The sequence below is a fragment of the Kwoniella bestiolae genome, chromosome 7 (genome assembly GCF_000512585.2).
Source record: "Kwoniella bestiolae CBS 10118 chromosome 7, complete sequence".
Lineage (NCBI taxonomy): Eukaryota > Fungi > Basidiomycota > Tremellomycetes > Tremellales > Cryptococcaceae > Kwoniella > Kwoniella bestiolae.
In genome coordinates, this window is record NC_089247.1 from 1,073,898 (window position 1) to 1,101,372 (window position 27,475).

Genomic DNA, 27,475 nt, shown 5'->3' on the forward strand with positions numbered 1-27,475 from the left:
GTTAAGTTACATGCATGTTATACTAATTTTACTTTTACCTATCCATTTCACTGAGGTCCTTGAGCCTGCATAGCGAGCAACTTGATAACTTGGACTTCACCATCCGCAAGACCTTTCACTGTATCACAGTCCCACGTGTTAGCATCCGAAGCGACCAGCTACCCACTTCCACAAAGAGCCAGAAAGAAGAACAACTCACTGAACCAAGTCTTGTAGAACCCTTCATCTCCACTCACGATCTTGTTGTCCATGGCGTTCAGCGCGTCAGAGATGAACTGACCGGTGAACCCTATATCACAATGTACAATGCATCAGTATCAGTACTTCGACCGAGAACCGAGAAGAAAAGGTACAACCCACCAAGTCTGGAATTATCAAACGCAGCGAAAGTCTTGGCGGCCTTCCACCCATCCGAGTATCCCTTGGCGATAGCAGCTTGTTCGGGTGTGTACACCACGGCGCTCTCGCTGCCATCTCTCTTGATAGCTCTTGAGTGTTTTCTTGAATGAGCTCTGGCAGACCGAGCGACGAATCTGTGTCGTTGGAGTTGAGAGGCCACGAGGAACGCCCGTTGAGGTAATGAAGTAAGACCTAGGGATCGTTTCTTGGTGAGTTGTTGTCTTGAGGAAGGGACTGTAGCTTGGTCCACCCGGGAGCCAGCTACGAAAGCTGCCTGAGCGAGAGCACCAGTATCGTATGTTGAGGGCGTGGAGGTTGAAGTAGGCCAGAGAGTGGTGGTAGTCATGGAGGAATCGTCATAGTTGGCCGACACAGCATCGCTGTCGTCCTCAATTGAGGATGAGGGCGAAGCTGAAGCTGGTGAATCGGGGATAGAGTCAAACTCGGTAGTAGCCAGCGCTTCAGTGACCTGATCGTACTCGGGATCACTAGCACCCATGGCGGCCAACCAATCATCGGTGGTAGGTGGTGAATAGTCATTATCGCTCGAAGGAGACGAAGTACCGAACGACAGGAAGGAAGTATCGGTGGCGGGATCCTGAGATGCGGATGAGGCTACACCACCTTGGATAGCTTGGATGGTGGATTTAGGGTAGGAGTAGAAGGTCGAGGGAAGGGTGTTACCGACTGCTGAGGTGAAGCACCAGTTCACGTCTGAGGCGCAGTTCTCGGTTTTGTAGCCTGTGTTACAAGGATGTATCAGCTGACTATCACATATCTCGCATATAACAAGGTAAGTCACAGAATGACGAGGGATGGGTAAAATGAACATCGCTTACTCCAGAAACTGTACCCGGCCGTAGCATTCGTATAACTCTCCATCTGACCCGTACAGAACGCTCGTCTGTCTCCCTGCTGATCCTGCGAATTTGACAGGGCTTGACCAGACAAAGCACAAGAGAACTCATCAATCACGATATTTCGTCTCCCCTCATTAGAAGCGCCGATTATCTGTTGTGATAATCCCCCCTGACCAGGTGTAAGCGAGGCAGTAAGCTGATTAGCAGGTGTAGCTTGCGAGTTGGCATCGCCAAAGACGAAATACGAGTGATGGTCCAATACGACGAAATCCTTTCTCGTCGAGATATAATCGGCGAAACGGGACATGTCGAACGCGTCGTTAAGGTAGAAGGGGAAGACGGACGCTTCGGGTGATACTTGTCTCAAAACGCCTAGCACCTGAGTATAGAAGGATGGTAGACTATCGACATTGCTTGGTTCGTTCAGGATCTGGATACCGACGACGTTGTTTACTTTCACGAGCTGTTGGGTGAGGTAGGTGAGGATGTTGATTGTAAGCTGGATGTTGGTGGGGTTGCTGAATAGGTTTTGTTGTCCGTCTGAAACTCCAGAATGGGCTTGGCCATTCTGACTGCCTGGGGCACCTGCATCCAGTACAGTAGAATGTCAGCTGCCACAATTGAATTGATGAAATATGATCGACTGACCGTGTAGATCGACCAGTACACCCAGACCGTACTTCTCTGCCCAGTTGATAGCTCTCACAACCCTAGGCCACGAATTGACATAAGCAGCAGAAACAGATTCGAAGGCTGTTCCCTGGCAATAGACCGGACCAAGTGACCAGCTATCGGATCAAGCCAAATACAAAGTCAACTCAGAGTATCAACCGATACTAAAACATGGATGGAAAAAGCAGACTTACTATCCAATAGGCAGCCTAACAGTATTTATCCCAACCCCCGCAAGGTACTTGAAATCATCCTCCGTAATCCACTCGTCCCAATGTCGTTCGAGCACCTGTCTAGCATTATCCACACTCCCCCATCCATTTGCAATATCAAATTCCGCCTGTTTATTCCCACTGGCACAGGTAAACAGCGAAGGATTCATCCATTGTTCTTGGACGAACCATGATCCGAGATTCACACTTTGTTGTTGTCGATACCTATAGATCAGGGCCTTGTTCGCATCGTAGGGTGCGAATGGCTCTAACAATACGGGCGAGGGAGGGGAATAGGGAGTGATGGAGCAGCTGTCTTGGACTGATACATTCCCATCGTCCGACGAAGCGGCAGTATAGCTTGGATCTGAACTGGAAATGGAGGTTGAGTTGGATTCGGACTCGTCAAAATTGACAGCAGCGATTAATCCTCCTCCGGCACCCCCGAGTAGACCATTTAGCGCACCTCCAGACTGAACACCGCTTACTACGCTCCCCGTCGAATCTAGTACACCGCCTGCTAGACCGCCGACGAGTGGGATAGGCTTAGCGAGGGAAGAGACTAGTCCGAGGGTGGATAGGACTTTTTGGAGGTCTATCAATACCATTTTTGAGGGTAAGTCGGTGGGTAGAGGGGTGGTAGGAAGTGGGAAGTGGCGGGTTGTTTAGGTTGTTTGGAAGGGGAAGAAGGAGGGGAAGAAGAGGAGATAAAATTTTTGGTTTTTGGTTTTTTGCCTTTTCGAGGGTGAGTTATTGGAGTTTGGGTTTCGAAGACTTTAGAAGGGAGACCGGCTCCGTGTTTTGAACAAGTGAGTGAAACTTAGGTAGAAAAGTACAAAAATAATCTCGATCACGTCCAGACGTGTCGGCTTAATCAAAGAACGGGGTGAGAGAGAAAGTTGGTGAACCGATTGGTGAAGAAGGGGCATATGGATTCAACATTATGCGCTTCTATATAAACTCATACACACATCTTGACTCGTCAGGAGATTAGTAGCCAGCTATAACATATGATATGCAGGCTGCAAGTGATCTTACCCGGGAGCTTGTGTGGTAGTCAAAGACACCTGGCGGAATGTCTCAGATTGAGATGAGATCAATCATTCCAATTCCAGCTGACCTTTGCGCAGGTAGTGGCACGGCGACCTTTTTGGGATCTGCAGGCTGATCATTGTGTCATCGTACCACGAACCATGCAGTTGTACTGTAACTTTCAAAACCGACCTATCGTATGCTCAGACTCGAAAGAATGAGAATGGCACTATGGTGCTCATACCAAATTTGAGGCTCCATCAAAATTGACATGAATGAGATTCATTCCTCGTACATATGCGAAAATGCCATATATCGAATACCCCAACGGTAACAATCGAAAGATGTAATGAGAAACGAATGAATGAAGATAAGATAATCACGAAAGATGAGATCGAACTTTTGTATCTTCCAACCCGGAGAATCTAATCTACCAATTAACACTACTCTCTACTCTTCACCAGCAGGTTCATCCTTCACTTCCGTCTTGACCTTCTTCTTTGGTCTTTCATCTTTAGAAGACGAAGAAGGATCAGCTTTCTTTTTGGGCTTTGATTTTTTCTTAGGTGCATCTACAGGTGTGGGTATTGTTCCCTATTCCCACCATCGAGTCAGCTCATATACACCTAACACAAAAACATAGGTGGTAAGTGTAACTCACAACCATCTTGCCGTGAATTTCCATAAGTTTAGAGTAATTCACACCCTGTCTGGGCCAGAAAAACGATGCGAAGCTATATCCGACGATACGACTCATCAACATCCCATTGATGAACAAAGAGGGAAAGAGGAGAGACACAACTCACACCCAACAATGTTTCCTCCATTTATTCCCATCTTGTCCGCTAGCTTGTTTCTCAGCTACAATCTCATCTATCCTCGTACCTATCCCTGCTAGACATTCCTTCAAAGCGGCGATCTTGTCTTCTCGACTTAGGTTTTCGGTTCCGGATTTGAGCTTTTTCTGTAACATCATCGAATATCATGCGTCAGCAGTGTCATCTTAACTTGAATCCTATGCACAGAGGTGGAAAGTAGCAGAACAACACTCACAAGATGTTTCTTAGCGGGTCTGAGTAATTCCTTAACAGCATCTTCATCCATCGATTCACTACCCAGCCATCATGCATCAGCGTCTGACCCCTATGCTCTGTATCCCTGTTCAAACATATAAACGGAAGAGACGGAGGAGGAAGCTCAACTCACTACCCAGACTCATCATCCGAATCAGTATACTCCGGAGTCTTCCTCCTCTTCCCTTTTCCAGCCTGACTCTGATCCTTGATAGTCATCGTACTACTGATCGCAGGACTAGCTTTCCCAGGTGCCATTGGAGGTAAAGGAGGATGTTCGAACCCGAATCCTTCCTTTGTTGGCATATTGGCGATGACTGCTTGTTGTTCAACTAACATCCTTCGGTTCTCTTCGTACTCTCTTATCAAGCCACCTATACCAATTGTACCTCATCAGCGATTGATACTATTAGGGCAAGGTGGTGTAAAGGACTCACATAGGTAATCACCCCTCCTGACCAGATGTATGGGTCCAGGTATACCAGGTTTGGGAGCGTTCGGATCGGTTGCCTTGGCAGATTTCGGATCTTCAAGGAATATCTTATCTTTCAGACCAAGTTCGGGGTCCTGTAACACCATCATTCGGTCATCAATCAGCAACAATCCCCTCCAGAAAAGGGGGAAAGGATCGAGCGCATGAAATTGAAGGAGGGAGACAGAGCACCAGACCAAGACTTACCTGAGAAATAGCCTCCCAGCTCCCGAACCCATGCCTCCAAACCCCAATAAGCAAATGCGCATCATCCTGCAACCCCCACTCCACCGTCCAGTTCATGGTAGGTTTTAAACTATCATAGGGAATCTGATACTGAAGAGTATCTTCAACCCTCTTGAAATGTTCTACTAATGCCTTGAGCTCGTAATACCGCGCCACAACGGTTTCGGCATTGATAGCTGCAACGCTCTTGTACGTGAACAATATAGCTTTTTGACGAAGGGACGAACTGATAGGTTCTCCCCGTTCTTGCAGATCCCTTATATGGGATTTATGCGATGTAACTGCTTCCTCGGCTTGGGTGATTATATCTTCGCATGTTTGGATGATTACTACCCTGTTCTTAGCTTCCAGTTTCGCTTCTCTCACTATGGGGTCATATCGGAGTCGAATATCTCCCCATTTCTGGATACCCCGGATCAAGACTCGTAGGTCTCGTTCTACACAACGTTTAAATCAGTACCGCCACTGTACTCACACATCCATTGGCAGTTATATACTTACCCTTCAACTCCAAAGCACGTTGAGCAGTCGTCTTCCTAGGTTGAGCAGCAGCCTTGGGTTTCTTGGAGCTCGGTGATCCAGGCTTACTACTTCCCTCCGCATCATCGTAATCCATTCCTTCATATGTCCCAGGTGGTCTTGCCGCAGCCCGTTTCCGAGAAGTGGTAGCTTGAGCTTCAGCGATCTGAGCAGCTTTTTCCTCTTCTTCGGCTTTCGTACGCTCATCCACAGGAATGATATCGTCCCATGATAAGTCATCCGCATCGGCTTTAACATCTTGAATAGCCGCAAATTGGGATAAGAACCCTTCTCCACCTAATGATGTTCCACCAGGTTGAGCAGCAGATTCGGTATCGAACGCATCGGCTTTGGTAAGGATATCGTCCAAATCCATTTCTTCCAGCTTTTGCTTCTGCGCATTATCGTCGGTCTTGTACATGTTCTGAGCACCGAATTTGAGGATAGCCGAAAGCTCTTCCTTGGAGAAATCGCCGTTCTTCTCTTTGGGTGCGCCGTTGCCGTTGATATGTGCACCCGTGGTATCCATTTGGTTGATAACTAATATGGATCATCAGCATTATCCACTCATTGAATATGGTGTGACTCACTGGCATACTCCAATATCATCTTCCTCTTTGCTCTTTCCAGAATATCCTCTTCGATCGTACCTTTCGATACGAATCGATAGATGCTGACATGCCTTTGTTGACCTATACGATGTGCTCGAGCCATTGCTTGTAAATCGTTTTGGGGGTTGTAGTCGGACTATACAGTATATGATCAGCAGCCCACAGAGGGATCCTCAGAAGGTTGGCGCTCACATCGAAGATGATAACAGTATCAGCAGTCTCGAGGTTAATACCCAAACCGCCCGCCCGAGTCGAAAGCAAGAAAGCGAAATCTGGTGAACCGGGTGCATTGAAAGCTTCGATCGATTTCTTTCTCACATCCGATGGTACAGTCCCTTTGGGCGTGTCAATGCATCAGCTGTGTGCCCAGAAAGTGGAAGAGCGACTTGACCCACCATCAAGTCTTTGGAAGATGTATCCTCTTGCACTCATGTAATCAGACATGATATCCAGCAATCTGACCATCTGCGAGAAAATCAAAACTCTATGACCGTCCGCCTTGAGCCTGGCGAGTAGCTTATCGAGGAGCACCATTTTACCGGAATTCATGACTAGACCTTTGAGGACCTCGTTGAGAGGTTTGTTTCGATCTTCAGCTCCATCAAAGAGGTATGGGTGGTTACTGCAATGATATCAGCATCATGACGAGGGATAGTAAGGAGCGAGGACTCACGAAGCCTTCTTCAACTCCATAGCTACGTTCATCAAGCTGACTTGTTGCGTACCTCCTTTACTCAGTACAGCAAAGTTCTTGGTGAGGATATCTACATTGAGAAACACAAAATCAGCATATCTTCATACAATGGGCCGACATGACTAACTCTTGTAGTAGTGCGTCTGCATAGCAGACATCTCAACTCGCAAGATCTTCTCCGATTTAGAAGGCAATTCCTTGATGACATCCTTCTTCAATCGACGCAACATGAGCGTACCCAATTTCTCATGCAGATCTGAGATCTTGGCTTCTTGGTCCGCATCGTTCAGATCGAAATCATTGGCCAGTTGGACTACAGCAGAATCCATACATCAGCTCAGTCACATAGCAGTGTAGAAAATAGGGAATTAGACGACTTACATTTCTCGGGCATTAAGAAATGCATCAATGCCAACAGTTCTGGATTCAAACAGAAATCAAATCAGCTAATCCCTTCCAATACAACAATGAGCTAGCTCACCTTTCACGTTGTTCTGCAAAGGTGTACCAGTGATTAACAACCTCGAAGCGGTCCAGAAACTCTTGAGCGCCTCGTATAATTGTGATTCATGGTTTTTCAACCTATGTGCCTATATACCAACGCATGTCAGCTTATCATCCAACTGCACTTAGACATCTTCAAGACAGCTACACTAACCTCATCAACAGCCAGACTCTGCCACTTGATCTGTTGTAAATCCTGTCTATCTTTCAAGATGAACTCGTATGTCGTCAACAGCACGTTGAACTTCAAGTTCTTCAACGGACCAAATTCGAATTGTCTGATGACTTCTCTCGATCGCGCAGAACCCATATAACAGATCACGTTGAGATCGGGAGCCCATACTCGGAATTGCATTTGCCATGCTGAGATGGTCGATAGTGGTACCACAACAAGGAAAGGACCGTATTGACGTTGTGTGTGGAATAGGTAGGAGAGGAACGAGACGGATTGGACCGTTTTACCTAGACCCATCTATGAACACGAAACACATCAATAATTATCCTCCGTTGGATGACGAGTGGAAAGCACTCACTTCATCTGCCAAGATCCCATTCTCGCCTTTAGTCCACAAATAGGCTAACCAGTTTAACCCAGTCAACTGGAAAGGTTTCAATGCTCCACCACATTTGAGATAATCGGGATCCTCTGGTATCTTCTGGTACGTGGGTCGACTGTTGATTCCGTAATTTATAGATTGAGCAGGTACAGTATTTCTTGCTGATCGCTTGTGGAAGTCTTCGATAGACTGTAATGCTCCTGGACATTCCTTCATTTCCTCGTAGGCTGGAAACTCCACTGTCAGCTTCGCCCATCAGATGAGAAGTGTCTAGCTAACTCACATTCCCAGGTACAATCGGCGTATTGAAGATCTATAATCGACATCAGCTGATGCCTCTCGATCTCATCCTGCTATCCTCATACCTTGCCGTAAAGATAGGAAGACATCACTTACTGGTCCATTTACAGAAAAACTTCGTCAAAGTCTCCTGTTTCTCATAAGACCATTCATCCTTCTCGTCCAAAACCCTCTCAATAGTCTTATAACTCTCTTGTAATTCCCTTATACGTTCTTTATCGATTTCATACTGCTCCAATTCCTCGGAAGTAGGCTTCCAAGTCTGTTCAGGGGAGGGGTGATGATATTGTTGATCCAATGTCCATATCTTGTTGATGTAATTTTCAACTTTCTTGAACCCTTTGTAGGTCTTGAGGAAAGGGTAGGTCTCATCGGTGTTATGTATGTGGGAGTAGTTTTTCCATTTGATATGGAATCGCTAGAAGGGAACGAATCAGACTTTAACTGGAGTTTCCTGTCAAGTATAGACAGGCGATCAAGAAATGAGAGTAAAGGGGGTTTTGTCTACTCACCAAGTTCTCCTGAGGTATATCTTTAGGATCTTCCTTTCTAGCTTCGTCCCGATAATGATACAGCACCTGATCAATCTCATCTGCTTCTTCTATTGTTGAATCAGATCTATCAGCAAATCTCTTCGGTCTGGTACCTCTAACCAGAGACGATCACTCACCCTCCTCAACGCCAGCTCCACCATAATACTCCCCCTCCCCCTCATCCTCGCTCTCCTCAAGGCCATAATCCACATCAGCTTCGTTATACGTGACCACCTTCTTAGCGGCCCCTCGTCTCCACGCGCCATCAGCCTCGGAATAAGGCGTATCGGGCGTTCCCGTCGTCGTCCTTCCTCCGCCATTGGCAGTGGAAGCGCCGGATTTGGAGAAGAATTTCTTCTTGTGAGATTTGGTACCGTAGTCTTCGTCGGATGAGATGGATTTTTCTTTTCGCATAGGGAATGATGCGGAGGCTGAGACAGGAAGGATCAGTATGCTATTCCGACCAACAAGAGGGGAACGAACACAGCGAGTCAAGAGCTCGCAATGCCGATGATGAGATAAAAGACGAAACCAAGCCAAGACTGAACGGAAAACAGATGATTGCAATATCAATGTAAAAATCACTCACCCTTCTTCTTCTTAGGTGGACCGGCACTCTCCCTCCTCTCGCTCTTCACTTTCGCTTTCTTGACGTGACTCTTCTTCTTAGACCCAAAAGAGGGATCATCATAATCCTCATCCTCATCCTCGTCATCTTCCTCTTCCTCATCGGCCTCGTCATCTTCCTCCATATCTTCATCCTCATCTTCGTAACCCTCGTCTTGCTCTGCTTCTCCTTCGGCCCCTCCGTCGGAAGAGGGGACTTCTTCCTCGCCCTCTGAGGGGTCTGGTAGTGTCTAACGCGCGAAGGTCATTTAGCTTAATTTCTCATCTCTGAAGAAGAGAGGCGTAGAATCAAAGTGGAGCATCTTTGAGGATTGCGGTATGCGATTCATGCTCAGGCAAGGGAATAATGAAGAATGGGATATGAGAAGTAGAATATTCACCTGCTGACCATTCTGGTGATTACCTTCCATATCAATATCACTACTACCCTCTGCATCTTCCCCTTCCAAGTCTACTGCCCGAGGCTGTTCTTGAGGCTCAGGTGTAAGTTCGTCAGAGGGTGTCGAGCTTCGCGAGACAGGGTTGGAAGGTAGGTTTGAGGTGATTCCAGCTCCAGACGACGGTGGTTTTTCGGAAAACTTGAACCTGTATTAGCTCGAGCTTGTTTGCGAAAAATGCATGATCCTTCGAGACAATTTCTCGGGTCGAGGAGGAGAGACTTACAGTACCGTTCTCCACCGGTTCACTAGGGACCAGCATCGAGGAAGGAAGGTGTTGTTGGGCGGTCGGAGGGTTTAAGGATGTGGAGGGTTCGAGGGGATGAGAGGGAGGAGCGGGTGAGGAGTCCATCGTGTATGACTAGCTGTCTATGGACGAGACCAAGGAGGTGTTGACTGGGTAGAGGTAGTTAAGTGTTAACGATTTATCCACCTTGAAAGAGGGGTAGCTCATAAAGGGCGAATTTACGAGCAAGTGTGAATATGCATTGTATGAATTATATGTCAAGACAAGTAGCAGGCCATGCATTGACGACGCTTTCAGATAGAGGTGAGAGATAGGTCAAGCCAAGGGGAAGGAAGGAACGACCGAATGGACAGGAGGTCAACCATTTCGAAGAAACCCTCTATATCCATCCTCCTCATTTCTATCCAATCCATATATGGACGCGATTCTACGCGTTGCAATTCATGTTTGATCTTCCTTCTTATCCTTCTCTCTGTTATCCCACGATTGGATAATTGCCCTCGACCGTCCATGGCTGTACCGATGAGACACCCGTCCAAATGACCTTGTACCCCTTCCCCGCCATCTCATCGTTCCCATAGCCACATCGTCCCTCGACACCTCTTCCTCGCTATCGCTTCAAGGCTGTATGAACAGGTCCACTCACTATGTATGATCTGATCTCCCTCAACTATGCAAAGTATCGACTCGTGCTTTCCTCTTTCTCTTATGATACCTCCAACAGCCTCCTTGATTTCTCTGTGATTGGTATAATGATTAGGTCGGCGCAGTACTCGTTTCTACGGATTTCCGTTTCGCTCGCTGGGGGTATCACCGTTCAAGACGAGTAGTATACGCTATATCAATGTGAATGAATGTGGATGTGATATGTATGGTGGTGATGATGCGATCGTGATGTGACTGGCTGGCTGCTGAGTGAACCTGGACCCTATCTCATTGTCTGGTGTGGTGTGGTGCTGTGGGTTACGCCGCTGTTTTTTTGGTTGGTTTCGTTCCCTCTGTCTTTACCCGTGTCGACGCCATCATGACATGTAATTCCGTCGCTCACCATCGCTCACCCTCCACTCCACCACCATACACTCATCACCCGGTAACACTCAACCCGATCAAATCAAATCAAATCACCCATGCATACAGGTATGACAATTCATACGATGCGCTTTTTCTTGGTTTTATCCCACTACCGTACATGCATAGTCACCATCACCTTGTATACAGTCATCGACATGCTTACGACCTTGCCAAGTCAGTCATTGGATTTTAGCTGAGGTGTATGAGGATCATGAGGATCATGAGGATACATGAAATGACGATTGAAATGAGAATAAAGGATAATCTTGCTGATATAGATGTTATACGAGCAATTTACATCCCGAGCATCTACCTAACTGCCCGATCCTAAATTATCATGGAGATGGTCCCTGCTCTCTACACCTGCACGTATCATACTGACACTGACACTGACCAAAGATCAATGAAATATACCCCATGATGGGTTTCGCTCTCCAGAACGTACTGGACCAGCAGGATCATATATATGATCGAGCGTATCTTCTCCAAGTCACCCCAGCGTTCAACACTTGACTATTGATAACACCAGTACACAAGTATGTAGTGCACTGCAGTGGGATTGAGGTCTAAGCGCTGGATGCGGTTGCGGGCTATACGGTGTGTTGACACTGTACAATCAATGATCCAGGGAACCCTCACGCACTAGTGATACCCACCCATCCTTTGTCTTCCTCTCGTCTGAAACTTCATATATATCAATTGACATATGGAACGCAGGACCAAGCGCAATACAGTATAAATGGTTGTCGTGCATACAGTATCTCCGTTCTTCCGAGAATGTGGGTATGAAAGATCTTTCATGTACAGCGATCTACCATATCAGAGTCTTCATGATGATAACCTCGTCTGAAATATGAGGGTTGTATTGCTCCCAAAACATCAGAAGCACCTATCTATCATCGTGTTTATAGCCATACTTCTCTTATGTTTTTGGAATCTTCCCGAACCCCTCACAGAACTAAAGCACTCTCTGTCCTCGTCCTCGACAGCACCCAAAACGAGTACATCAAACAACGACCTCTTCCATCCCCTCCACACCCTCCTCGACAACCTATCCCTCCATCCTCCCACAAACCAAACCAATCCCAGCATATTGATATTCCAGCATCTCCCCTACTTCACACCATTGTACCGCGCATCCTACGCTACACATAAGATTTACTCTGAGATTTGGGGGTACGGATATGAGTGTTCGAGGTATAATAAGATTGGGGATGGGGATGGGAAGGTGAATAACGGGAAATCTATGAATGAGATTTACGCTTTATACGAGGTATTCAGAGCGGAGTTGGAGAGAGACGAGGGGGAGAGGTATGATTGGATCTTGTGAGTATCGTCCTGGTTCTGTTCTGCCCCAGCTTGAGCGTTAAACGATACTATCGAATCTAATTACTCTCTTACCATGAGGATGAATGGGTTATATACAGGCCGCACTTTCCTATACCCGTGAGATAAAGTGCTAATCGGTACATGTGCAGCGTAACAGACGTAGACACGATAATATCCAACCCCTCCATCCCCATCCATCTCCTCCTTCCTCCCACCTCGGTCCACCCGCAGCCCCTATTCCTAGGTAATCAAGATCATAACGGCTTCAATGCTGGCGTCCTAATCCTCAAAGTCCATCCGACGATCCTCAAACTGCTCGAATGGGTGATAATGCAATTCGAGGACTCGTTAAACACATTAAAGCAAGGGGAAATACCACGTAATGATCAGGTACTATTATCCACTGCGCTCAATACGGAGGAACTGGGATATGCAGAAGGGTTCTATGAGATTCCAATGGAACGGTTTAATGCGTATTTCCTTCGAGTGGGGGAGGTGCAGATGCAGGTGCATTTTGTTAATCGGCTTAAGTATAGGTATAGATTTACTCCTGTTGTGGAAGAGAATTTTGGGATACTTCGAGAAGCTCAGAGGCAGCTCAGCAGGATACAGGAGGATGAGAGAGGGAGTATGGGAATTAGTGCGCATGGGCTGGAATTGATAGGCGAGTACGAGCTGGCTAGGAAGACGGGGGAGGAGTATTGGAGAGGAGCGAAGAATGGGATAGAGGGGATGAGGTTCTTATGGGATTAAAATGCGATATATTTGTATTTGGATGCATCTATCTGTGCATGTCTGGATATTCATGGTCAATTTTGACATTGTTGAGTTGCAAGATGAAAGAGATCAGCACGTTGTTACTGTGAAAGATCAAGTCAGTCCACTACTGCCATCTCGCCATACCTTAACTTTTGGTTTAAGCATATCCTCTTTTACAGTTCATCCGAAACCCACGTGATTTTGAGCAGTTCCTTCGGAGTTGAATAACCGAACCAAACACACACCTTTCCCGCCAAGAAACCAAGTAAAAGTAAACCAAAGGACCCAAACCGAGAAGATTGAACAGATGGACATGAACATGAGACCGAAGGAAGATGACAAGGATGACGCAGTCAAAGGTCAACAAGTCAATCAACATATATGTATATATACATCAACATGACAACATGACTCATCACTCCTTTGTCAATAACATAGTATGATAATCATGATAATCATGATACGAGTACACTCGATCAAACCATAAACTCTACCTGCTTATCTCTCTCTCTCTCTCTTCCCATCCATCTTGCAAGTTGAAACATCAAAAATCATGTCTACCCTCCTGGCATTCCCAGCTGGGTGGATACCAAAACTACACACATTCATAGCTTACACGGCATTCTCAACTGCCCTATTCGTAGGATGGTTGAGCGGACTATGGAAGGAACTATGCATCAACTCTGTAGCTAGTAAGTCGACCATCTCTTTTCATCCTTCCATCAAGCTGATATATATCTATGAATACGCAGAATGGCCAGTAGAATGGTTCCCATCCGTATCAGCAACGTAAGCTCCTACTTTCACCCATCCGTTCAGACATAGTCAGTGAAGGAAGCTGATACACGAAAGTAGTATAGGAGACCACGCACCTCCAAGAGCACCATTTCAAATCCTCATAGCACTCTGTGCGACCCCTCGATTCTTGCTCCTACTCGTACAATGGCTTGTCCATCGTTACCCACCTTCCAGACCACCTAGATCGTCAGATCGCTCTCCTTCGGATTCCAAGGGGACTTCATCGGCATTGAGGGAAGTAGGACTGAAAACTAGAAATGCAGTATCAAAGTTGGAAAAGGAAGTTGAAGATGAGATGCTCAAACCTGTCGAAGAGGCTTTGAGGGATGAAGTTGGGAATAGAACGTTGGTGGATATTGAGCTGTTTGTGGGGATTGCTAGGACTTTTTGCTGGTGAGCTCCTCAACTGGCTGATAGGAAGGTCTTGTGAGATAGCTGATTATGATTGATGGAAGTGGTGGATGGGTGTACATTACTTCGAGGGATCATCATGGTGAGTCACCTCTTCCACTGGAAGATTCGACCTGTTAATCTTACTGACTAGAAGTGATGTCCAGATCTTCACGATATGTTCATGATTCTCTACCTCCTCTTGACACTGCCCTGGATGTTCCTTTCCACGCAGAATTGCGTGAATGCCAAAACTAGAAGTACAAGGTGAGCTACTGGGTAACGACTGCTCACTCACCTTCCAACAGTGACGACGAGGAACGTGCTGACCGTCCCACTTCTTCAATAGGAGGATCCCATTCTTCGGTTTCTTGGCTATGGTCCCACCGTTGATCTGGTTTTACTACCGACACTCCGTCATGCGTGTACCGGGAGGTCAGTTCAGATCAACTAACCCATGTGAAAGTAATGTGCTGATAACATCCCATTTATAGCGTATACTTACTATTCAATGTTCGAATGGTCATTGGTATTATGGGATGTTGCTTTTGATGCGTTGGCGGTACTGGAATTAGGTCATCTACAGGTAAGCTTGCAACTACTCTGTTACAGTGTTTCATAAAGCACGCTCATCCTCACGCTCATTCCAGTTTGCGATCATTGACACATCCTCTTCATCCGATACCAAGCACATCGCAGTCGCAAATGGGTGGGTACATCATCCCTCTAAACCGAATGGCCTGGTTTGACGATTTGAGCATCGCATGTATTGTATATCACCAATGCAGTCATGGCGCATTCTTCATGCCCAAGACCCGGAGTGTCACTCCTCCCAAATCGAAGGACGGCGAAAAGGTAGATTGGACAGCAGAGATCCCTGTGCCTTCCCCGAGATGGCGTGCAGCGCTTGCTTTTGTTAGTGATGTATATTGGGGTGAGCTGCTGTCTCCTCGAAACATAGATGTATGCGTTTCAGCTGATCCATGAAGCCTAGGTGTATGTTTCTGGACGGTCTTCACTTCTCTTGGTCTTCAGCTTTTCTACTGGTCAATCTGGAAACTTGGTATGTATTCGGCCTTGTACCCTCATTTCCCATAATTAGATTAGCAGGTATTGACAGGGTGATGTAGCTCTCGCAGGATCGGAATTGGCACTCTTATCCAACCTATCAGGCTTCACCTTCTCAATGCGAAATCCCTATGAGTTCTGCACGTCCAAGCAAGGTCTGTTGGCGCACAGAATCATGACTGTGGTGTTTGGTATGGGGTTCTACATCTTCCCCTGGCCTGCTGCTAGACTTGTGGGGATATTTATAGGAGTTTGGACGGGTTGGCAGGTCCTTTTTGCGACTTGGGAGAGGTTGAAGGGAAGTGAGGAGATCGTTGCTGAGGGGCAGAGTGAGTGTTGTCTTTGTCAATAGGTCGACTTCGATCCTTTGCTATTGGGCATATTCGGTTAGGAATGACTACGGATCGGTGTTTCGCATTTACTGACTGTGTCATCATAGTTCTCGGTTTGGGTCTAGCCATCACAATGCTCATCAAATACATCAATAATTCCACTAATCCCCTGTGGGCGATCTCACATCCCGCTTCTGGGGGGTGGAACCAGACTGGCTTGCTTCTAGCCGCACTAGCCATGTATGAATACTATCAACGACCCATCGATCTTCATCCTGCACCGCCATCGAACTGGCATATCCGCAAAGAGCCTCAGCGATACACTCTCATCAACCCAACGATATGGCAGCGAAGATTCATCACCGTTGGATTTGGAGCTTTGATTCACCTCATCCAGACATTCGTTACTGATGCAGGAACCATCATATCCTGGACCTGGACGGGATATCCAATCAAGGGACCTACACTCCACCCATTCGCTGGAATCGTCATTGCAATCACCTCATTGGGTGTCCTCCATCAAAGCAAGAAATTACAGTCGCTCTTAACTGTTCTGGGTCTAGCCGGTGCGGTCGCTCTATATCGATATCCCGATGGGTTAGGATATGTAGGCGGATTATCATTGATATTCTACCTTCAAGCGATATTTCCAAGTTATATCAGAGTGATATCGGTGTTCGAACCTGGACCGAGCTACGGTTATGCCCTAGTGACGAATATCGTACTGGATGTGATATCGGTAGTTACGGCTGCATACGCTTTCGTACCCCTAGGATGGATATTTAGGGAACGTACAGACATCGTACTGTCCTTCTGTATGATAGCTACCATCTTGGGACGGTGGTCCACGAGAAATATCAAATTCCCTTCCAATGAGGTATTACCACCAAGAGCCAAGAGACGGATCAAATCTACCAAGAGATATACGATCATCTCGTCGATTGTACTTAGTCTGGTCAGTTTGGGATACTCTTATGCCAAGATGCCAAGGTCGGCGCCGGTACCGTATTATAAGGATTATAAGATATTCAGTGGGGGGATATGGACGGTACATTTTGGGTTGGATAGGGAGGGGAGGGATAGTCAGTGGAGGATGATGAGTTTGATTAAGGAGATGGAGGTGGATGTGCTGGGGCTGTTGGAGAGTGATTGTGAGTTTGTGTTTGTGTTGTGGTTCTTCATCAATTGTTTTCATATCGTCAAAGGGGTTTCTTGGGCCCCTCATCTCTACCGTGCGACCTGTTCAGATCCTTATGAATGGTCCACGAAGTATCAGCATTAGAACCGATACTGACCTTCGCTTCTGTTGGTTCTAGTGCATCGCTTCGTATATGGGAATAGGGATTTGACTAGAGTCATTGCTGAGGAGTTAGGATATGTAAGCTTATCTCCTTTTCGCTAGCTCACGGCAGGAACGTCCAAAGCTGATACTTGGGTGGTACAGTACGTCGATCTGGGACCAGGGCCAAACAAACATACATGGGGAGCAGCACTCTTGTCGAAATACCCAATACTCAACTCTACACACCACTTGTTACCCTCTCCTCATGGTGAGTTAGCACCTGCTATTCACGCTACGTTAGATATTCATGGACAGAAGGTGAACGTGATGGTCAGTCATAATGGACAAGGTAGGTCAATCCATACCCTTCAGCAGGCAAGCTCACATGATACTGCGTCACAAAGAAATTGAATGGCTGATGATTTTCTTTTCGGTGTGTAGAGGAAGATGCGTTAGATAGGGAGTTGCAGACTACTGAAATTGCCAGATTACTGAGCGAAACTGCCGATGCTCCAACTGTTTTCTTGGGATATCTGGTGACTAGACCGGGGGATTTGAGACCATGGCCATATCAGATATTGATGGAGGATGGCAAGATGTGGGATATTGAGATGTGAGTTATGCTTTTGATTTCGTCTTTTACATATCAACCGAGCCGATCCTCCTGATAGGATGTATGGAAGGGCGGTGGTCATATAATTTTTATCTCTGTTGCCTGTTAAACGTGGAGAAGGAGGCTGGAGACTGATCCTGAGTTCTCTTGATGACTATAGCGAAGATAGACGTAGATGGTGTGAATACATAGCGTTCAGGGGATTATGGAGGATTGGATTTGCCAGAGTACATGAGAGTGATATTAGTGATACCGAGCTGCAGGTGGGTTTCGGCATTCCACCCATATCATGACCTCGTAAGTGATCAATGATTGGCTGATATGATGTAATTAGGTCGGGAAATTCATGTTGCCCAAGCCTGGACATCCGGTACATTACGAATCGAATACTGAGATGTACTGGCACATCGGAGAGAAGGATGTGAGTTTACTTCTTTCTTCTACCTCTGCGTCTTCTTTCGGGAAGAGAGTCACCTCTGAACAGACTTGACTTGATGTAAGGCTGATGTGATGCAATGATGCAGATCCCCGAACCATGGCATATGCCTTCAATGTTCCGAGGGAACGGTACGAGGGGACATAGATATGTGGTATGGGATGGACCGTTATATTACCTCCCACCTGAGAGGAGTGGATTACAGAGGTATGGTCAGGGATGGGCTATTAAGCCGTGATCTATGATTTGGAGTATGATGTGAATCATATGGACTGCACGTCTTGGGGGTGACTTACATGTATTTTAATAACCATGGATGATCAATTTGGATCGATGCATGTCTGCATTCATTTCACCAGTGCTGAGATTGTGATGACGCAAGTAAGCGAGGGAAACGTGGTTTTTGGGTAGTATCATAACACTCGGAGACGATGTGATTTCATCGCCGTGACAAACCTATCTATACCCTATCTTATACCCTATATATATCACATCACTCTATTACCAGATTCAGGCTCAATCACATTCCACACTCTGTCTTTGCTTGTTTGCTCGTGTAAGATAAATCGTTCAAGTACAACACAACTCATTCAATCTCAGCACCAACACCAGTCTTGGCTTGATCACACTTGTAATCATCAGCATCCTCAAATCAGGTCAATACTTCATCCTTTTCGGCGAGGGACCGGACGATACCCACCATGTCAGACCCCAACTCCCCACCGCAATCCACAGACCCCGTCCCACTCACCGCTGCTGCACACGTCGTCCCACCCGCTCACCCTCCCGCATCGTCCACCAAGACTGGTAGAAGGAGCGTGAGATTGTTTGCTCCTGATGGTGATTCGAGTTCGGACGAGGAAGGGGGACCGTTGATTGGTGGGAATCCGCATGCACATGGGCAGGATGGTGGGGTTGATGGTGAGTCTTGTTTCCGTTGCGTCTGTTCTGCCTTCAGATAATAGGACATACATTGAGATATCACCATGATTGAACTTGTGCTGTTCATCGGGGGGACGACATGATATGTATCAGACCAATCTCACAGTCCATCTGCATATCCTTAGTAGTTGATAGGAGTTGTTTTCACTATGGGTCAAATCGCTAACATGCTACTCTCTCCCCCTCCCCCAGGCGTCCCACCCGCGAACCCCCGTTCAGCCTCCTACCCCGGCCCCACCACCCACCCTTCACCGACCTCACGCCTTTCAGCAATCGTCTCCTCCGCCTCTGCCGCTCAACCGAAACTAGCCAGAGCAGCTACCTTTGTTGCCCCCTCCTCCTCTTCCTCTCGTCCCCCTATCGTCCACACAGCAACACACGGTACAAGTCTTTCCCAAAATGCTGGCCTGTCCCACCACCACGACGGGTGGAGATCCAGACTCCGACCTGATAGCTTGTCTAGAAGCCTGCATACTCCCGGAGCTAAAACACCTGGTGCCAATGGTGTACTGAAAGGGAAGTCAGACATGTACAATGATCCCGAGGCGAGCTACTTCCATAGTCATGCTGGGCCGTCTAGACGGAGAAGTGGGGCTGGAGGAGATATGGGATCGGACGATGACGATGAGGAAGAACCTCGTAGTGCCGGATGGCAGATGGGCGTGCACCCCTTCACGGGACATGGCACTGGGAAAGCATCGAATGAGAGGAAAGGAAATACCGCGGAAGCCGATTCCTCGCATCAACAACAACAACACCAACAGCTAGAACAGGAACAGTCTCACCAACGGCAACCTCAGTTGTCCTTGACCAGAGCAGAAAACTCGGTATCGAACGAAGAGAAGCAAGAGAGATTGGACTGGCAAGGGATGTTAGAGAGTGTGTTGACCTCTGACGTGTTGAAGATCGAGGAAGCCAGAATATCACAGGCTATGCCTACTGAATCGTTCAGAGAGGAGTTCGGTCAATCCCTCTGGTGGCAGATACGTGCGAAACTTCGTGGAAGGACAGAAGCAGAAGAGAAAAGAAGAGTTCACGAGAGAAGAGCCAGAGTTGTGGATAGCGTTTTAGAGGAAGTTGCGACGTTCAAGGCTAAACCTTATGTACCCAGTACTACCACACAGGAGGAGGAAGAAGACAAGGACCTGGGACCTCAACACACAGCACTGGAACAGGTCAATCTGATGCTGGCCAAATTGGCTGCTATCAAGGCTCTCTATCCCAACTTGGCTGCTATGCGTGCCGACAAATCGACATACGCTTCCAACGAATTCAGAGCCAAAACAGATGCTCTGACTGCCTGGTCGACTGTCGTCACTGCCTTGCAAACTCAGTTGAAGCTATTGCAGAAATGGACCGGATCAGACGACCTGGACATCACCAAGCCCAATACCACGAAAGAGAAAGCCTTGACGGACAAATCGACGTACACGTATCATCCGTTAGACTCTGAAAGTGGGAACGCCAGTGGTGGCGTCACGCATGGGGCTGGAGCGGGACGAGACGCAGCGGACGATTCGTCTTTCCTTGATCGGGTAATGAAAGAAGATAATCTCCAGAGGATGTTTGAGAGACGAGCGTTCATCGATTTGATCAACCTCGTTAGAAATGCCAAGGAGACCGTTATAAGTTATCTACCGATCTTCGAAGAGCAGAACTTGCCTGATTTCCAATATGAATTGGTCAGGTTGATTGGGTTCCCCGGGAGGTTGATCATAGAAGCTTTGAAAGTTAGATTGGATGCTGCGTCAAGATTGGTCGACCCCAACCCTATGGTCGTATCTGATTTTATCGATAATTTGAGGTTGTCCATCTCCTTAGCTGTGTTGATTAGGAAACAGTATGATGAAATTATAGCTCCGGATGAAGAAGGACGATGGAAAGTTCCACATTGTTTACCTCCTGAATATAACGATGTGATGTTGGATGCTATGAGGGCGTTCTTCAAACTGTTACATTGGAGATTGAGGGGTGTAGGGAGAGGAAGCTATTTCAAGGAGACTGAGGTGTTGGAAGATGAGGGGCCGTTCTTGTATGAGGCGGCTGAGGCTATTGAAGGGGGTGATATGGTCGTTGCTGAGCATTCTTGGTGAGTTTAGCTATTTGGCTTCTTCCTGCACAACGAGATTTGGGCTGATAGCGATTTGATTGGTAGTGCTCTATCGAATAAACTCCTTATACGATCGTGTAACTACCTCGATCAACAGCTCCGAGTACCTCAAACACCTGGAAACCCCAATGCCTTTGGACGAGATGGTAGCTCAAAAGTCATGAAGACCGAGGAGATGATCTCGTGGTACGGTAAACTCCTTGATTCCGCTAGAATGCGACATCGAAAGACCCAAAGATATTGCCGAAGACTTACCCAGCGATTCGATAATTCTGCAGAATATACCTTGGAGCACACCGAAGTCGACGCTCTCGTCGCTCAACTTCAGGATTCCGGTCACTTCTTAGTCTACACCAATGTGTTCGAAGGGAAAGGGACGTATATTGTTGCTGATGGCTCCCTTTGGGCTCAGCCTGACGAAGTTCGACATCTTCTCCAGAGAGCTTTCTCAGTCACCATTCCAGGATCCAGAGCAAGACCACGCCGGACTGGAACTACCTCTAATGACGGTGATCGGATGAATACCTTCAATCCCGATGGTACACCTGATGTTCAACCTGTAGATGATGGTGATTCGGATGATGACGATGATGGACATATTGCGGCATACTTGCTGCTCTTATCGCCGAGGCAGAACTTTGTCTGGACCGGGGCTGTGATGACTCTCAACGTGGACTATATCGAATACGCATTACAAGATAACAGAGTACGACTGATCGCGGACGGGCCAACAAGTCGATTGGCACTTTGTAAACACCTCTTTGCTGAGTCGCTTATCGATCCTGAATCTGGAGAATCGCTCTACCTACCATGTCTCGCAGAGGCTCAAGCACATCTACCATCAATCCAAGGCCAACTGCTCAAGATTGCGAAATCATCTTATCGATTGTCGGAATGCATCGTCCAATCTGCTCCGCTGGTTCGAAATGCCTTCAGAGGCGCAGCGGGATCTCAAGACTTGGTAGAAAACTGGTACTCCTTCGCCACGGATCACGGGACAAGAGTCAGTTCGCATATCGACCCATCCTCTTGGGAAAGGTTCAGCCGACTCCTCATGCGACTTGCTATCTCCTGGATATCATTTATCTGTCAAGAATGTAATCCAACCGATAGAAAGACATTCAGATGGACTGTCGCTGCCTTGACTTATGCGTTCACCATGACTAGGGGTAACAATATCTTGGCGCTTGATCGTGCCGAATTTAGTCTGCTCAGAAGACACGTAGGAAATTGTGTTTCCCTGTTGATTAGTCATTTCGATATTCTCGGTGCGAGGAGCAGTCTGGAAGCTAAGAAGGAAGCAGATAGGATAGAAGCTATGAGGAGGTTACAGAGATTACAGGAGAATCTCGATGACGAATTCTTACCCCGTACACCATCGCCCTCTGGTCAACCGAGGATAGACCGAAGTATCCGCTTGACCGTGGAAGAGAGACTGAGGTTGATAGAGGAACTAGAACAAAGAAGGCACGAAGCCGCCCCTCAACCTGTTGGAACTGTCCTCGACGAGGAGGTATCGGAAGATCGAGCTTTGGTATTTTTGGCGGCATCCAAATCAAATATCTCAATGAGATGGCAACAGGGTGCTTATATCGGTGGAGGAGCGTCTGGCTCGGTGTATCTGGGTTACTCATTGCAGGATAATACAGTATTCGCGGTGAAGATCTTACCCACTGTCGATATTCAGTCGTCCCCTGCGCTCTATGAGAGTATTAAGAGGGAATCGGACGTTATGAGTTTGCTGAGTCATCCGAATATCGTTGGATTCCTGGGGTTGGAAGTTCATAGGAATAGAGTTTGTCTTTTCCAGGAGGTGAGTCGAGATGACACAATCCGTCTTGTTTGCCCTCAGTGCTTCCCTTGTCATCGATATCAAACAAGGACTCGATGAGCTGATGGTTGGTGTGTTTACAGTACTGCGAAGGTGGTGCTCTCGCTGGGATGTTGGAGTACGGTAAGATTGATGATGAAGAGGTTGTCGGGGCGTTCACCATTCAGCTGTTACGTGGTTTGGACTATCTCCACCAGAATAGGATCGAACATCGGGATTTGAAGCCTGAGAGTGAGTAGAAGTTCTACTCCGCTCAACCCTCTGAAACTGTACCTAGTTATAGAAAGCCGAAGGATTGTAGAAGGGTTGCAGCTAACAGTTTCCACTCTTCGCTTCGTAGATATCCTTATCGGCGCCAACTCGGTCCTCAAATTGGCAGATTTCGGTACCGCCAAGATAGTCAACAAGAACAAGACGCTCGCTCGAACCCGTGGGGGTGCGCATGCCAAGATGGAAGGGTTGGAAGGTACGCCGATGTACATGGCTCCTGAGATGATCAAGAATGTACGATCGAATAAATTGGGTTCATGTGATATTTGGGGTCTTGGATGTGTTGTACTACAGATGATCACTGGGTGGGTGGATACCGCTCTAATCCCTATTTTCTAGTCTCAGAAGTCGCCCAGACCGCCAGAGCAGGATGCTGATGTAGTTACTCTTCGTGTATAGTCGAAAACCATGGAGTTTCTTGGACTTCGATAACGAATGGTAAGTCTGCCTCTATCCCAACCACTAATCCCAAATAACATCGCTGAATTATCTGTTCGTGCGATAGGGCAATCATGTTCCATCTCGGAGCTACGACCGAACACCCACCTCTACCCGAGCCCAACGAGATGTCAGAACTGGGTATAGAATGGATCGAGAGGTGTCTTTCGCTCGAACCGGACGAAAGGCCCACTGCGCCTGAGCTGTTGGCTGATGAATGGTTGGAACCGATGTTACAGCAGATGGTGAGTCCGGGTCTCTCATACACAATACAATGCTGATTGTTTCGGAATGAATGCGCAGCTCGAAGCAGAGGAAGATTACCCGGATGTACTGGCTGCTCACGAGACTGAGGCTGCCCCTCCACCACCTGAGGATCTGTCTACAGAACATACACCCTCGTTGATCTCTGAGGAAGCTACTCCGCCGCTTGAAGTTGACAGTTACGAGGGGGAAGCTTGATGATGTGTTTCGCTCGATGTAGTTCCTGGTTTCGCTTTTTTACCCTTTCTTGTTTAACTGTATGATAGGTTTTCTTCACATGGGACTTGACGATACACGAAGGGTTCAAGTATGTAACTTTTAGATGTAGATGTAGAGATTATTTCAGTATGTAGAGATAGCTCAGAGTGAGATGAGTCGTATAAGATATGCATATTGTTCTTGTCTTGCTCTATCTATCTATACAAGTGATATCATCGACTGTGATACCGTCATGTGTGATGTTCCTTTTCGGTGGATACATAACTCTTCCATATGTTCACCTGGACACCGAGATCACCACCATGTGATCTCGCGGAGAAACGACCTCACCCTACTCGGACGGTTTGTTAATAACGTCGACCAATTCCTTCCAACTACCCAATTCCTCAATATCGACCTCACACGACTTGCTCGCATCCTGCCTGAGCGTATCAATATCCTTGATCATCTGCAACTTGAATCTCTCTTCTTCCTTTTCCTCTTTCCCATCCCCTTCCGTCGAGGTAGCACCGGAACTGGAAGTAGAAAAGAAAGATGATAATCCCGTTTTCTTCGATTTGCGATGTTTCCTCAACAAATCCTCAGTCTTCTTGACGCTCCCGAGTATTGATGAGTAATTCACCAAGACCGAATCTAATATCTGGGTGGACCATTCCCTTCCGTACGTAGATTTCAGTTGGGGCTGTAAGGTGTATAAATTTGATATGGGCTTGAGCACGTTGGGGATGAAATATGATGCTTGGTTCGCCGAGGTGGGCGTGGAAGAAGTGGTGGTGGATGATCGGAATTGGGACGCGATTGATCGGATGAGTTTGAGGGGGTCTATACACCTCCTAGTGAGGATTTGAAGGAGGACGTTGGAGTAAGGTGTTATAGGGATGGTGAGGTGTTCTACAACGACAAAATCAACATCAGCTTCGCTCAAAGAGCAGCGAGGATTTCGTCCACTCACCTTCTAAACCTAATGTGTTGATGACCTTGATTTCTGATACTTTCGCTTTGAGCTGGTCTAAATCGACAATAGCAGCAGCGGTGAATTTCAACGCCGCATCTTCTTGAGTTGTATCTTCCTCCTTTATGGTGAAGGTATCCAAAGTGGATTTGAGGTATGTACCAAAACGAGAGATTATCTGTATCGCAGGTCAGCCAATGATCAGAGACCTCACAATGTCGAAAAAATTAGCTCACCTGCAAGCTCAGTCTCCAGAACCTCGGTGCCAATTCTTCGATAAAGACATCGTCACTCCAAGTCGTCTCCAAAGCCTTCCATATACTCGCGGAAGCGGATAATTCCCAATCTCCTGAAACGGCTTTATCGTTACTTGCGGATGCCAGTGAGTTTTCCAGAGTTCCGACAATTTCTTTCCATCTCAGCTGGAAGTACACCGGTAATTGCCATCGTCTTTCGAATGACTCATATGACGGGGATGTGCGCATGGATATCACGTTTCGTGTGGATGGAGCAAACGATTCAAGTAGAGTGATGAATTTGTGAGTTGTAGTGTAGTGCTAGACGTATTAGGTAGAGTCAGCATTGAAGCGACAATAGGATCTTATACTGAATGAGTCACTCCTTAGAGAAAGACCCAAATCACAGGAAGGAGAGAGTAGGGTGACTTGAATGAAAAATCGTGATGCAGATCACTCACCTTATGCAACTCATCAGGTCGACCAGCAGCAAAAATGGTACTCCCCAAATTATCTATCAGCGCACCGGCAATCTCTGGCCAAACAATGTTACTGAAGAAATCGAATTTCTCAGATATATCCTCAGATATTTGCAATAATGGCCCATAAGTTTCCATCTGGGTTAATACCTTGTTATACAACGATGCCAGAGGGGATTGATCTTCTGAAGGCAATCTGAGGGACTTCTCCAGTGGGTTATTGAGTTGGGATGAATGGGGCGTCTTGGGTGCTGTGGGCGTCCTGGGGACTGTCAAGCTTGTTGATGTTATGGTCTGAGCCATTGACTGTCATTAGCGACTCCGGCCCCAATGCCAATTTGTTGTTTGGGCACTCTTATCAGAAAGGTTATTCGACTCACAGATCTACAGAACGACCGTATAGATCTCCTGACCACTTCTTCAGCTTCTTCCCAGCCTTCTATCAGCTCGTATGTCTTGAGACATTGTTTCAGTCTCGGTATATTCGGTTCGGCAAGCTCAGCAGTAAGCAAAGTCGAGAGATCTTTCGATAAACGAGACTTGATATTTTGTATACGCTAGAGGTGAGGGAGTTAGCCAAGTATATTTCTCTTAGTCCCAAAAAGGTTTCCAGGTCGGAGACGTAAAGTATACACTCACATCCTCCACGACATCGACAATAGCACACCCCTCCATCCTAGCTTTGTTCACCAGATACACCACCTGGGTGTACTCCCCAGCAACTCGATTGATCATCTTGGCTGATCCATGCTCTTCGTCCGGTGTCGTATCGAGCAATGTCTCCGCTCGAGTGAGAGTATCGAACAGGCGTTGTAAGAGGTCCAGGAGTGCCTATATTGTGTATCCAGATGTACGACGTCAGCTGATGGACTCGGTTCATTGTCTCGTAGCTTACCTTCTCTTCTCTCAGTGCTGATCGTTCATCGAGCTTGGTCTGTACTTTCTCTTGATGCTCGTACAGTATGTCCCTGACAATCTACAAGGTTTGCCAAGGAGTCAGCATACTACCCCACTCACATACGCAAAGCCATTCCTTTCACTGAGCCCTCATTATGTCCGCACAATCCGTTCTTAGATAGACAGCGCATAGTCGTCCCAGTAAAAACCTCCAAGAAGAGAGAAAACACCAAACCCACCTCAACCTCCCCTCTAACCTCCCTCATAGGCTCCTGCAACCCCTTCAACCTCCCTTCCTCGCCCCTCAACCCCGTCCTAAGCGAGATAAACTCCTCATAATCCTCATTAATCAACCTCACCAGCTCCTCCTTCAGTTCATTCAGGTAAGCTCTCAATTCTCCACGCAGCTCTTCAAGTGGGATATGTATTCTGGATAAGAGGAATTCGTCGGCGTTGAAGTCCTCCGATGAGAGGAGGGGGTGGGAGTGCGAGAGGGGTTGTAATGAGGGGAGGTCGAGGGAGTGGTCTGGGCCTGACGAAGAGGATGAGGAGTGAGACGATCTGCGGGATGAGGAGGCTTGTTGTTCAGAATCTTGGATGGGGAGTGAAAGTGGTACAGTTGATGGTTGGATGGAAGTGGGGGATATGGATATTGACATTCCCCTAGGGACGTCCCCGTTTATAGTTGACATGGTGACGGACTCCACCATTCACTGGTTTGAGCGGTTTCACGAATTTGTTGATCGCTGGGCTGATAGTATCTT

General features: G+C 47.1%; 6 protein-coding genes across 6 annotated transcripts; 3 read left to right on the top strand and 3 right to left on the bottom strand.

Moving 5' to 3' along the window:
- Positions 1-47: 47 nt before the first annotated feature.
- On the bottom strand, positions 48-2,751 carry I302_108324 (uncharacterized protein; the record flags this gene model as incomplete). Its single annotated transcript, XM_019193903.1, has 6 exons — positions 48-118; positions 200-289; positions 361-1,140; positions 1,239-1,844; positions 1,908-2,047; positions 2,126-2,751. 6 exons carry the CDS (start codon positions 2,749-2,751, stop codon positions 48-50), a joined length of 2,313 nt encoding a protein of 770 aa, XP_019044026.1.
- An 874-nt stretch (positions 2,752-3,625) lies between these two features.
- I302_108325 (uncharacterized protein) lies at positions 3,626-10,100 on the bottom strand (the record flags this gene model as incomplete). Its single annotated transcript, XM_019193902.1, has 24 exons — positions 3,626-3,769; positions 3,837-3,909; positions 3,982-4,139; positions 4,229-4,286; positions 4,382-4,622; positions 4,686-4,815; positions 4,928-5,403; positions 5,468-6,025; positions 6,076-6,232; positions 6,289-6,431; positions 6,492-6,718; positions 6,770-6,860; positions 6,918-7,103; positions 7,172-7,210; positions 7,272-7,380; positions 7,449-7,766; positions 7,828-8,078; positions 8,135-8,164; positions 8,248-8,569; positions 8,664-8,752; positions 8,822-9,115; positions 9,274-9,541; positions 9,692-9,889; positions 9,975-10,100. The coding sequence occupies 24 exons, from the start codon at positions 10,098-10,100 to the stop codon at positions 3,626-3,628; spliced, it is 4,686 nt and encodes a 1,561-aa protein (XP_019044025.1).
- Positions 10,101-11,919: 1,819 nt separating this feature from the next.
- Positions 11,920-13,148, top strand: I302_108326 (uncharacterized protein; the record flags this gene model as incomplete). The annotated part of the gene is made up of 2 exons (XM_019193901.1): positions 11,920-12,392; positions 12,545-13,148. The coding sequence occupies 2 exons, from the start codon at positions 11,920-11,922 to the stop codon at positions 13,146-13,148; spliced, it is 1,077 nt and encodes a 358-aa protein (XP_019044024.1).
- Positions 13,149-13,707: 559 nt separating this feature from the next.
- I302_108327 (uncharacterized protein) lies at positions 13,708-18,311 on the top strand (the record flags this gene model as incomplete). The annotated part of the gene is made up of 18 exons (XM_019193900.1): positions 13,708-13,846; positions 13,907-13,943; positions 14,010-14,345; positions 14,408-14,445; positions 14,510-14,609; positions 14,692-14,777; positions 14,837-14,928; positions 14,993-15,051; positions 15,131-15,276; positions 15,337-15,405; positions 15,473-15,739; positions 15,850-16,893; positions 17,059-17,120; positions 17,187-17,373; positions 17,466-17,637; positions 17,798-17,900; positions 17,972-18,058; positions 18,162-18,311. The coding sequence occupies 18 exons, from the start codon at positions 13,708-13,710 to the stop codon at positions 18,309-18,311; spliced, it is 3,174 nt and encodes a 1,057-aa protein (XP_019044023.1).
- Positions 18,312-18,774: 463 nt separating this feature from the next.
- I302_108328 (uncharacterized protein) lies at positions 18,775-24,126 on the top strand (the record flags this gene model as incomplete). The annotated part of the gene is made up of 8 exons (XM_019193899.1): positions 18,775-18,994; positions 19,208-21,104; positions 21,171-22,938; positions 23,040-23,187; positions 23,297-23,531; positions 23,626-23,664; positions 23,732-23,909; positions 23,968-24,126. The coding sequence occupies 8 exons, from the start codon at positions 18,775-18,777 to the stop codon at positions 24,124-24,126; spliced, it is 4,644 nt and encodes a 1,547-aa protein (XP_019044022.1).
- Positions 24,127-24,478: 352 nt separating this feature from the next.
- I302_108329 (uncharacterized protein) lies at positions 24,479-27,403 on the bottom strand (the record flags this gene model as incomplete). Its single annotated transcript, XM_019193898.1, has 8 exons — positions 24,479-25,038; positions 25,100-25,277; positions 25,336-25,656; positions 25,797-26,108; positions 26,195-26,371; positions 26,454-26,645; positions 26,710-26,790; positions 26,951-27,403. The coding sequence occupies 8 exons, from the start codon at positions 27,401-27,403 to the stop codon at positions 24,479-24,481; spliced, it is 2,274 nt and encodes a 757-aa protein (XP_019044021.1).
- Between the last annotated feature and the right edge of the window lie 72 nt (positions 27,404-27,475).